Source organism: Gavialis gangeticus, unplaced genomic scaffold (genome assembly GCF_001723915.1).
Source record: "Gavialis gangeticus isolate Ggan-Ray unplaced genomic scaffold, GavGan_comp1, whole genome shotgun sequence".
NCBI classification, from domain to species: domain Eukaryota; kingdom Metazoa; phylum Chordata; order Crocodylia; family Gavialidae; genus Gavialis; species Gavialis gangeticus.
The window spans coordinates 39,148,900-39,161,581 of NW_017728994.1; the positions used below are offsets into that span (position 1 = coordinate 39,148,900).

Here is a 12,682-nt window from a genome sequence, read left to right on the forward strand (position 1 = left end):
CAACAGAAGCTCCTGTCCTAGCAGCTGCAATCAACAAATTTGGAGAGAAAGGGAAAATGAAGAACAAATTGGGGGAAGAAAACAAAATGTTCCCAAGATAAATAGAGAGAAACTTTTAAGTTCACAGTATTGCTGTGGGGGCCAAGGAAACTGGAAATTTGGTTGTATTAAGTGTTTTTTACAGGGACCTGTCAGAGCAAGTGTGTAAACTACTCAGCAATCTTATCTAGACCAGGGGATGGCCACTCCATACAAGCTTTCTGGCCAAGACTTCTGTGGGCTTTTGTTTGTTTGTTTTGAGAAAAGGTGACCTGGCAACAGCAAAATAATACTTGCTGAAGATCATATGAGGATGTTTGGGCTGGGAAAGGAACAAGCTTCCTTGGGTACCCTAGCCTGACTTCCAGCCCATAATTTTTCACAAGACGCCTTACAAAATCACTTCTGAAGCAGGTTTTAGCCTGAACTTTTTTTTCAGACTGTTCATTCTTGCTATTTCTATCATTATTTAAATCATCTATTAATGTAAGTGCTATTAGCTTTTTTGTCGTTGTAACCTTGTGTTCCAAACAGAGCTCTCTTGAATCAGTGTAACTTCTGGAAAAACCATAAATGATGAAGTGAAACACAATTCTCCTAAGTAAGTATATTTAGGCACTGGGCTGAAACACAATCTAAATCTTCCCCAGGAAAAGAACACAGACCAGTGGATCTCAACCTTTAAGAGCAGTGGGCTGCGTGCCCGGGACTTAGCTGCACTGTAGCCCATCTCTCCCCTCCAGTAGGAGAGGTGAGTAGGAAGGAAGGCAGAGGGAGATAGCTGCCAATGTCAGAGGGAGGAAAGGGAAGTGGGGAGAGAAAGAGGGAGAGAGCTATGGAGGGGATTAGTGGTAAGCAACAGAACATGTCTGGCCAAGCTGCTGCCAGTGATCCACTATGCAGCATGCCAGATCCAGTCACTGGTTCTGGCCCACATGCAGTAGGTTCAACACCACCGTTATACACCGTAGCAATTGCAAGTGTTAAAGATAATGGATACCTGCCTACACCCAACCCTACTTGTATGCCGTTACGTGGGGCTGTCACAGAAACCTCCTCCATAGGCTCCAATACAATCCAAGTCCATGGCTTTCTTATGCATAGGTTCACATCCCCCAACCCTTTCCTCCAAACATATAGCACAGAAGAGGCACAGAGAACTCTAAACAAGCTTTTCACACGTGGATGAATTTATCCTTAATAAACTGAGTGATGAAAATTCTATTCACAGAAAGTTTGATGTTTGTGGTATTTGTTAAACATAAAAAAATATAGACCCAAAACCCTCTAGAGAAAAATCCTTTTTTCCTGTTCATCACCAGAGTCCCATGGCCAGAACCATAATATATTCCTAGAAGTAATATTATCAGAAAATCTAATATTATTAGAAATTTGTCTTTTCACTACAATGTACAGCATCTGAATAGTGTTTTTGACATTTAAATGAACTAACATTTTAGATCCATCTTTCCTGTGGGAAAGTCTAATTTTAGTAGGTTAGGTCAGACTGACTCGTGTCTAAAAGCTATGAATCTTAAACTAAACCCATTTTTTGTTTTAGAAAAAAGCATTTGAGCACAACTGTGCATACAAGCAGCTTTCCCACACATGTTTTCCAACATTTTATAAGCAGGGGTTTAGAACATTTCAGATTTCAAAGCAAAAAGGTCATGTTTCTGTGACTTGCTAGTAAAATGAGTTCGTGCTGAAAACTAAGCAACGATCTAATTCTGTATACCTGGCTGTAAAGCTCTACTGAGGATTCTCCTTTAAGCTGATGGCCTGTGAGGTAAGTATTGTGTGAAGACTCAATGTAATAATATGACAGTGGAAACTGTAATTCTTCAACATTCTCTTGTGATTCATCATTTTTGGAGGCAAAGTTGTCTTTATCCATCAAAAATCTAGAAAAGAAAAAATGTTATGTTGTGATGAGTATTTAGCACAAAAGACATGTAAACAACATTACTTGTATAGTAAGATATAATATGTTTAATACCTTGCAAATCCTTCAAATGAAAGCAGTCCCTGCTGGCACATACTGACACTGGGTTCAAACTTCTGTAAGAAGTAGTAACAGAATGATATTTATTTTAATCATGCTTTCTGACACTTTTACAATTTACCATTTGTACATCAAACCAATGGGTTGGTATATGAAAACTGCATTTATGTGTACAGATCTATTTAAAGCGCACTGAGGCAAAGGAAATATTGTGAGCCACTTACAGCACCCAGTGCCATTTTCAAGATCTTTCTGAAGCGAGCCCATCCCTACACTGACTGGCCAAGAGGGGTGCCTTTCATGTGGCCCTGGCCTCACCACCAATTGGTTGAGAGGGCTGCCCTTCGTGTGGCTCTGCCCCTTATTGCTGATTGGTAGAGAGGGGCAGATCTGCACAAAAGGCAGCTCTCTCAGCCAATCAGCAGTAGATGGACTAGCCACCATCTTGGCAGCTCGCCTTTGTGCAGGTGGCTCCTCCCCGCTATGGGCTGTGAGGCTGGGCTGCAGTTGCTAACGGTTCCTGCTAGGGAACCACCATTTTGTTTTTAGCAAGTTTTTTCCCCCTGGCAATTCTATGAAAATTGCAGAAGCTGCGCTTTTTCGCAGTGTTTGCAGAAACCACTGTTTTTCGCAGTTTCTGCAAAAATCACAAAACCGTAATTTGAATAGGTCCCTATTTATATGTTTTGGTTACTCAGGTCTCTTCACTATATTGATAATTGATGTTGATGACTGATGTTGCAAAAGTTTTGAAAGTTTTTAAAATACAAAATTAGTAATGCAACAGAGCTTACAAAGCAGAATATGGATCTAAAATCAGGCACCCTTTTCTTGCCTCTTGTCCTTAAATAATACTGAATCCCTATCATGATAAAGGAAAATTACTATTTGCATCCACCGGTGTTCAGTGACAGATTGATTTGTATCATAAAATTCTGAAGTGTCACTCTGAGACTCCTCTCTGCTTTCTGACTTTTGAACTCTGCTGTGAGTTTGTACTGTACACACTGGGTGCATCAACATGAGATGCTTAATCCACAGTAGCCTAATTCTACTGCACATTAGCTCATCATGGCAAAAACCATGCTAATGCACTAATGTGCAGTAGAATTAGTCTACTGCACATTAAGCATTACCAAAAGACCGTGCACCTTTGCTACTGCGCAGTAGTGCCAGGTACCGTGGATTTAAGTAGTACCTTTTGTTAGAGGTACTAAACTTAAGGCATGGTAGCAAAGGTGTATTAATGCATGTGTAGACGCACCCACTGGCATGCAAACTGTTCAAAATATTTTGATAGTTTTGTTAAATTCAATACAGTATAATTTTGCATTACATTAGACAAACATAAAGAGATTAAGAATTTACAATATGATACCCAGCCTTATTTTTATAACACACAGTGAACACAATACGATATTCACATCTCTTCATCATATCTAATGGAAATAAAGAACATTAGTGAAAGAAAAGCATTTGCTGTCTTGGAACAGAACTATTTGGGACGCTTGTCCTTACATAAGAGTAGATGGGTCTACACAAGATACTTAATGGTGAATTGGCAGTTTACTGTGAAGTAAACATGTGGGTCTACATGTGCACATGTTTACTTCATAGTAAATCTCCCTAATCCCAAGTAAATTTGCTAACTGCAAATTCAAGTAGCAAATTTACTTGGCATTAGTAACTGTGCCATAGTGATTGTGTAGATGCCTGGCCAGGAACCAAATTTTCTCTGAGTCAGCTGTCCGTGGGGGGGGGTGGGAGATAGCTCCCTGCCCCTGGGAGCTGCCTGCTGCTGGCACTGGCTCTGCCACAGGAGCCTGGGCAAGGACTATGTCCCTCTGCCCCAGCAGCATGGAGTTACAAGCTGCTACTCCCAGATTGCAATCATGGAATGAGGTCTGGGAGATCCTTATCTCCCAGCCCCCACCCCACCATCATGATCAGGGAGTGGGGGGCAGGGAGACCCTTATCTCTCAGCCTAAGCCCCAAGGTCAGCTGCAGAGCTTGTTCCCTGCCCAGTTCTGCAAGCCTGGAGCTGGGGGTGAATAAGCTGGAGAGCTTGTTCCCCACCCAGCTCCATGAGCACAAAGCTGGATGGAGAACAAGCTCCCAGCCTGTTCCCCCCTCCAGCTCTGTGCCCATGGAGCTGGCCAGGGAATAAGCTCCCCAGCCCATACTCTGAAATCACAACTGCGATCATGGAACAGGGGCTGGGAGCTCCCTGCATGGGGATAGTTCCCCACCCAGCCTGGAGCTGGCTGGGACCTGCCTCTGAACAGGACAGTTCCCAGCCAGCCCCAGGCTGCATAGAGAAGCATGTGCAGCTTGGAAGTGGCAGGGGACTGTCCTGTTTTGGGCAATCCCCAGCCAACTCTGGGCTACATATGCAGACTTCCCCCACACAGCCCAGGGCTGGCTGAGAACAATGAACAATGGATGCCCCCAGAGGCTCGGGGGAGGGAGGGGTACAGTGACTGCCCACAAGTGGTGGTGGCGGTGGTGGTGGCGTGGCAGCAGTGAATGGGGAGCTCCTGCAGGCAGCGACAGTGGTGTTGGCGGCTGGGGGGGGAAGGGATGGGAAGCACTGATTGGTGGTTGGTGACCACCCACAGACTGGTGGTGGCCAGCAGTGATTGGGGACTGCCTGCAGATACCGCTGGCAGTGTCAGTGGCAAAGGGGGGAGGGGGTTGGAAAGCAGCAACTGCCCATAGGAGCCATCAGCAGTGTCAGTGGTGCTTTTTGCAGGGAGTGCACTGCCAATCTCAGGGGATACACATGCACCCACATGCACCCCCCTACCCCTACATGTCACCAATGCTGAGAACTGTCACAGTCAGGGTCAGGTCCCAGGCCCATGCCCTGACCAGGTAATCGGGTCACAGATCTTAGAAAGAGCTGCAGGGGTGGGGCAGATCCACCATCTGCTGGTGGGGCAGCTAGCAGCAAACTAGCTGCTAGCTGCCAACTGGATGATCGAGGCAGAGGGCTGGGACCTGCCCCACCCCTGCAGCTCTTTTCAAGCCCCATGCCCCTGATCAGGGAGCCAGTGCCAGGAGCTCCCTGCTGCGAATGCAGGGGGACATTGTTCCCACCCCAGAAGCAGGCAGCCCTCCCGGGACCAGGAGACAGTTGTCTCCTGTCCCGGTGCTCCCTGACAGCCTCTGGGCTAGCAACCAGGGGGAGCCTGGAGCTCCCCCGAGTAGCCCCAGGGGTGCGCTGCAGGAACTGGGAGCAAATCTGCTCCCTAATCTCTACATGTGTGGACACCTACCCAAACCCCCTTATTGTGCAGTAGCTTACTGCACAGTAAATTTAAGCTGAAGTAAATGCATGTGTAGATGCACCCAGTTTTAAACAAACTGAAGTCTTCCAAGGAGGTAGTCCGATATCTATGCAGGTGGTGATTTGGAGACAGAGAACAAACACCTGCAGAGGAAGACATAGAAGAAAGAAAATCCCTAATAAAATTATTAGACAAACTGCAAGATGTTTGTTTTACAGACCTGGATAATACTGAGGATTTCATCATAGGTGCAGTGTTCTCCTTGGCAGTTTACTAAGAAGTCATTAAGCTGCTGAATGCCTACTCCAAATATTCCTAATGATGTGCTTTCTACTCCTGTACCATTCGTTACAATACTAGCAGCCGCAATAGCATCAGATATTTGTCTCTGGTTATCTGAGAGTTGCTGTCTGCTCTTAATGAACAAACCAAGGTCTGAAACATTCCTGGTCAATAAATCTAAGAGATAAAATAGAAATACAAATATTCAATGAGTTGAATTTCAGTGCTTAGAAATATTAAGTTAGACCTGAAATTATAAATTATTATTCTATTACTCAAAGGAGTAAAATATTATTCACTGTGACAGTAAGTCCTAATTCTCAATAGCTATGGACCAAATCCTAAAATACTTATACACACAGATATATATCCCTCACATGTAGTTCCTCCCATTTTTAAATTAATTTTTAAATTTGAAATTTAGATGACAATTTCAAAAAGACAGGGAAAATGCAGTTTTCGTAAATCTCATGTGAAATCAGCATTAGAAAAGACCTCCAGGCTAGGTACAGACATTCAAAAAGCCTAAGACAGAATTGATCTAAGTTATGCAGTTTTCTATAAGCGGTATAGTTTAGATTGGTAGCAAACAGAACACACATGATCTTTTGGGGGGGTAAGGGGGGAAGGCGGCATATCTTAGATTGGGTTCCACTATTTTTAAGACAGTTTAGACATGCTGAATTTCTATTCTGTTATGTGTATAAACCAGTTTTGTGCACCAAACTTCTGTTCTGTTACTTCAAATACACCTGCTTCTGACCACTTATAGCAATACAAGTGTAATGTCTGTTCCTGGCCCAAGAGTCATTTAGTGTGAGTTCTTGTAATTGATTGTTCCTAAACCATCCCAGCCAGATGCCTATTCACATTCTTCTTGGAAATTTCCAATGAAAGTGATTCCACACACTATTCCTGATTTGCTTCTGATAAAACCCCTTACATTTATTAAGCTTCTTAAATTAGTTGAGCTAAGTTTGCATAGATGGAATGGCTGAACTGTTATTGTGGGGATGTGGTAGCCACCTTTTAGTTAAGGTTGTAATGCACTGTTCTTTAAGCCCAACATTCAAACTAGGTCAATTCTTTCTAAGTGGTATTTTCTTAACAAACCTAAATCAGGCTGGAGTCCACTGGTGTTTTCATCAATCTTCAGATTGGTATAAAGTGGAGTAGAATCAGAGCCCAAGCGATTGCAGGGTACCGCATAGACATCAAAAAGGTCTTTAAGATCCTTGCGACTCCGAACACTACAATACAGGAAGAAAGTTCATTTTATATGTCTTTTATAAATTTTTATCATCTTTGAAATGGTAAATGAGATTAATAAAAATACAGTTAAAATAGATTTTACCTGAAAGATTTGAAGAGTTCTACAAATTCAACAAAACTCATGTTACTGTCAGAAACCATGAAGTTCTGAAACCCCTTCAATCCTCCTTTAACTCGGCCATGCCAGCTACTGCTGCTCCATGTGCTAAAACAAAATGTAGTTTTATTACACTTCATATCCACTAGTTGAAAGGTTAGGCAGCACTGCACTGAAGTAAATTCTCAGTTTTCTTTAATATTTATTATCAGTATTTGAAAAGAGTAAAGAAAAGTAACACCTTTTATTGGCTACAATCATAGTCGGTATTCTGATTCTGTATTTCAGATTAGGTGGTCACTTCCTTCAAGACCACTTTAAACTTTTGCAGAACAAATAAAACAGAAATTCTATTTAAAACTTCTCCAGTCATGGAAGGACCTAATTTATGTATAAACCAAAAGGAGTTCTGCATTTTTTCTTTTAACAAAATAATCTCAATATATCTGTAGTACAGAGCCTGAAAAATAGGTCCTGAGGTTTGCTTTTACTGTTTTACCAGCAAAAAAATTAAAATGGGAATTATGTTGTGCGTGTGTAGACTGTCTTGAAATGTAGAACTAATGAAATAAATCAAGGATTTTAATTGGGTTATGTAAGAGCAATAAATCTTTCACTTATATATCTGGGTTTCTCATGTAACAGCTAGGAGCACTGATGAGGCAAGGATAGGCCCCTTGTCTGCAAATTCTAGTGATCACCCTTATAGGTGCCCTAGCCCCTTTGCATGTAAGTAACATGGAATAGGGCAAACAGAGCATGATTTTCTAGCAAAAGAAGCAGGCACTTCTCAAGAAGTCAGGAATATCAACCACAGGGCAGAGAAGGCAAACCACATTTTCCCTTTGGGCTGAGACTAGGGATGGGAAAAATATGGCCCAGGGGCTGCATCTGGCCTGCAGCAGGTCTTTGTCCAGCCTGTGGTGGGTCCCTTGGTCCTGTCTGGCCCAGGCACTGTCCAGCCGTGGTGTGTCCTGCTGCCCCCTGGGCACGCGGGGGGCTGGGGTGGCTTCACAGCTGGACTGCCTTTCTAGGAAGCCCAGGTAGCAGTGGCTCCTTCCAGCTACCGCTGGCCCCAGTCCCACAGAACCACTGGGGACGCATGCTGCACAGCCCCGGCCCTGTGTGCTCTGCACCTGCTCTGGGCTCACCTGCCCAGGCTCAGCAGTGGTGGCACAGGACAGAAGCTGTTGCTCAGCACAGGGAAAAAGCGACCCCTCCCCCTCACTGCTGCCAGCTGTTCCTGCTACCGCCACCTAGAGCCCACGCTGGGCTGCCCTGCATCTGCTGCCCTGCAGGGCAGCCCAGAGGTGGTGGTAATGGCGGCAAAGACACAGGGCAGCCTGGCATGGGCTCTGGGCAGCTGCAGCAGGATTGGCTGGCAGCAGCGATGGGGCGGGACCACTTTTCCCCTGCACTGAGCAACAGCTTTTGTCCCACACTGCTGCTGCTGAGACTGGGTAGGTGAACCCAGAGCAGATGTGGGTCATGTAGGGTCATGGCTGTGCAGTGTGGGTCCCTACCAGAACTGCAGAGCAGGGACCAGCAGCCATGGCAGCAGCTGGAAGGAGCCATAGCCACCTGGGCTGCCGAGAAAGGCAGTCCAGCTGCAGAGCCGCCCAAGCCGTACTGTGTGCCCAGGGGGTGACACAATGTTCCATAGGTGGGTGGTGCAGAGCAGGCGCAGGGCGGGCTAGGTCAGGTCTGGTTTAGATTCTCATGGTGGAGAAGCAGCATTTGGACTATTCTTCCCCTCAAAGTAATATGGCCTCTGTAACTATGCTCCTTCTGCTTCTTAAGCTGAGAAATCTTCCTGATAGGTGACTGAAGAATTGATAACTGAACTAAAATTTACTGTCCACTTAGGTGCAACCATCATAACTTTACTACATTGTTATGTGCAGCCAATTATGTCCAAACCAATAACACACACATATATGCATGTACACGCTCATGTATTCACATGTGCATGCATGCACTTGGTGTTTCAAGACGACCATTTTCACAGAGCTGAAAACAGTTAGGCTGGAGGACAGAATGTAACCAAAAAATGTGAATGGTAATTGGGAACTGCTTAAGAACATTTTATTAGGGACTAGCTCCCCAAGGGAGACTTTAATTTCCTCATAGGTGATCTGCCACCTACTACAATTTAATGCCTTGAGGTAGGCTCCCTATTGAATATATTTGGAGAGTTAGGGTATATTTTCACTATTTCCCTGGCTCTATGGAGGACCCCTTCTCTTGAGCTTGCCTAACTGATCTGCACCTGCTGGTATACACAGAACCTGGAAACTCATCAGTGGAGCTGTGCAGGAGCACCCCTCATGGTCATTCTTAAGACCTCTATATCCAATGTTTTTAGAGAAACTTGACTACCACATTTCTGGCTGTGGGCACTGAAACCCAATATCATTCCCTGCTTTTTCTTTCTTTCTTTCCTTTAAAAAGAAAGTAGTTGTCACTGCTTTTTTCTAAGAGGCCTTATCCGATCAGTCTGTTGTAAGTGTTTTCTGAATACATGTATCAAATTGGTCCTCTTAGGGGACTAAGCTTCTGGATTCCAAAGGAACTTAGATAGGAAAGGGAAAAAAAATCAAAAGGATACTGGATACAATCTTGTACCTACAAGTAAGTTACAACTTACTGGGCATGCCTACATGAAATGCAATGTCACTATAGCAATGTGCTATAGTAATGCAGTGTCAGCAGGCACAAACTATGATGCTGCAGCTATGATACAGGTGTAGACGCACCCACTGTAATTTTGCAATTCCTAGCCATATTGTAGACAAGGTTCTTGGGTAAATGTGATATCTTTTATTAGATCAACTCAAATAGTTGGAAAAATTATTCCTAGCAAGCTTTCAGGTTTAAATACTAGGGCTGTGCAAAATCTCGATGGGTGTTTCGTTTCGAAGCTGTTTCAACACGTTTTGAGCTTGAAACAGTGAAATCAAAGCGAAACAAAAAGCTTTGAAACAAAACGAGGGAACTCAAAACATTTCAAAAGTTTCGACTTGCTTGCAGCAACAGAAGCTAAGTTAGGAAGAAGAGGGGGGTAAGGACTGCAATGATATTGACATCTAGCTCCCGGTTTGATTCCCTAGCTCTCCGATTGCTTGCACCAGCTCTCTCATCATTTCCACAGCTGTTCCCGGGCAGTGCATGGGAAGAGTTGGGGAAATGATCAGAGAGCTGGAGGAAGTGATCAGAGACCTGAGGAATTGAACTGGGAGCTTGGTGCAGGCTGTGCCAGGCAAACTCAGGTGCTGGCTCCAGCCAGCAGTGGCAGCCTGCTGTCATTCCACACACAGATGCAGGGGCCTGTGCCCCCTGGGAAGAGTCTGGCACAGCCCTGTAGCCCTCCCAGGGGGTGTGGCCCCATGGATCTGTGTGCAGGATGACAGCAGGCTGCCACTGCTGACAAGTGATATGAGTTTTGCTTTGAACAGTTTGAGGTACTGTTTCCCAGAACCCCCCTGCACCTATTGCCTTGATCCTTGGCAGACACCCTGCCCTTAGAAGGGTCTACAATCTCTGCAATTTTTATCCAAATTGGGCAAGAAATGACAAAGATATAGGCATTTTTGTGATTCCTCATTATAGCCTATGGGCAAAATGGCAAAACACATTGAAACCATGTCAAAATAGCAACACTGTTCCGATGAAAGAAAATGGAACAGTGCTTCAGAACAGCAAAACAAAACAATGTTCCTTTGAAATGGCAAAATGGAAGTCGAAATGAAACGGTGCTGTTTTGCGCAGCCCTATTAAATACCATTTGTCAGGCTGAGGAAGCATCTGCAGATGGTGTGTGGAACCCTGTCCCTCTCCCATTCCCTCCCTCACTGTGTGAGGTTATTTCTATCTTTCCATCCAGGAAGAGTGCACACCAACTGCAGATGCTCCCTCAGCCTGAAGATGGGTATTTAAACCCAAAAGCTTGCTAAGAAGAATTTTTCCAAATATTTGAGTTGATCTAATAAATTATATCAGATTTACCCAAAGAACCTTTAGGTTAGGAATAACGGCAACAAGTTGACTGAGAGTAGGTTCAGGCTAGACATCAGGAAGCACTACTTCACAGTCAGGGCATCTAGGATCTGGAACCAACTTCCAAGGGAAGTGGTGCTTGCTCCTACCCTGGGGGTCTTCAAAAGGAGGCTAGATAATCACCTAGCAGGGGTCATTTGACCCCAGCATTCTTTTCTGCCCATGGCAGGGGGTTTGACTTGATGATCTGCTTAGGCCCCTTCTGACCTTACCAACTATGAAACCTTGTCTGTCTATGTCCTTAAACCAACACAGCTACAACCTATGCCCCGTAGCCATATTGTATGGTGATGTACTACATGTATCCTTAGCAAGTGAGATATAACCATCTATACACATAGATATTCAGAACCAGTAAAGGATTTAGGGCTGATTCAAATACAGTTGTAGAAGCCTATGTGTAGGCTTCCATTTATGTCCCTTGCCTATATCCTTCAATTACCTGAAGGGTGGTTTCAAAGAGGATGGAGCTAGACTGTTCTCAGTGGTGGCAGAAAACAGAACAACGAGCAATGATCTCAAGTTTCAGCAACAGAAGTTTAGGTTATATATAAGGAAGAACTTTCTCACTAGGAGGGTAGTAAAGCACTAGAACAGGTAACCCAAAGAGGTTGTGGACTCTCCATCCTTGGAGGTTTTTAAGACCTGGCTAGACAAAGCCTTGGCTGGAATGATATAGTTGGAACTGGTCCTGCTTTGAGCAGGGAGTTGGACTAGATGAACTTTTGGGTATAAATACCCTTCTTCAGGCTGAGGAAGTGTCTTAAGTTGGTGTATGCTCTTCCTGCTATGTGTCTAAACAACTGCCTAACATAAAATAAACAGGGAGTCCAGGAAACAGGCACAAAGGAGTATAACTATATAGGTTAGCAGGGGTGCGATAAAGATCTTTGGATCAGCCGATACTGATAGCCAATTATTAACCAGCCACATTGGCCGATAATGATCCGACTGCCAATATGCAGACCAGCAGCTTGGAGAGCAGCGTCCAGCTAGTAAGTCTGTGGGGGAGAAGGAGCATGGGGCAGATTGAGGCCACCATGATGAGGGAGGGAATGGGACAGGGACAGGATATGGAGGCAGGGCGGGGTGAGAAACAGAGGTATGGGCAGCTCATCCAAGGGTGGGGGGGGCAGCTACTGCATGCACCCCCAGGGAGGCATGGGGGGCATGTGCCCCCCTGGATTGGTGCATGGGGTGAGGGCAGGCTGCTCGCTGTGGACTTGGGGTCATGAGCTGGGCCAGGGCTGCATTTGGGGCAAGTGGCGGTGGCACTGGGAGGGGTGGCTGTAGCAAATTTTGGGGTGACTGTAGCCCACCCCATTGCCACCCCTCCCAGCACCACTACTCTTCCCACCCCAAGAGCAGCCCCGGCCCAGCCCCTGCACTGGGAAGAATCTAGCATAGCCCCTAGTTCCAAGCCTGCAGCGGGGAGCCTGCCTCAAGCACAAATCTGGGGGGGCACATGCCCCCTATGCCTCTTCTGAGGTTCATGCAGTGGCGGGTATCCGCCCCCCGTAGGCCCCCTGGACAAGCTGCCTGCATCTCCATCCCATGCCCTGCCCCACCCTGACTAGGCAGCACCTGCCCCACTGTCTCCTTCACCATAGGGGCCTTGATCTGCCCCCCATGCCCCTTCCC

The 12,682-nt window shown here is 45.3% G+C and overlaps 1 protein-coding gene across 1 annotated transcript in view; it reads right to left on the reverse strand.

Annotated features, from left to right (window-relative positions):
• Positions 1-12,682, reverse strand: part of PLCE1 (phospholipase C epsilon 1) — a 386,628-nt gene that overhangs the window by 56,202 nt on the left and 317,744 nt on the right. Inside the window, exons 11-15 of the mRNA XM_019502605.1 lie at positions 6,971-7,093; positions 6,730-6,866; positions 5,555-5,793; positions 2,039-2,100; positions 1,778-1,943 (exon numbers count right to left, since the gene is read on the reverse strand). Of these exons, the coding sequence (XP_019358150.1) occupies positions 1,778-1,943; positions 2,039-2,100; positions 5,555-5,793; positions 6,730-6,866; positions 6,971-7,093 (727 nt within the window). The remainder of the gene's footprint in view (positions 1-1,777; positions 1,944-2,038; positions 2,101-5,554; positions 5,794-6,729; positions 6,867-6,970; positions 7,094-12,682) is intronic.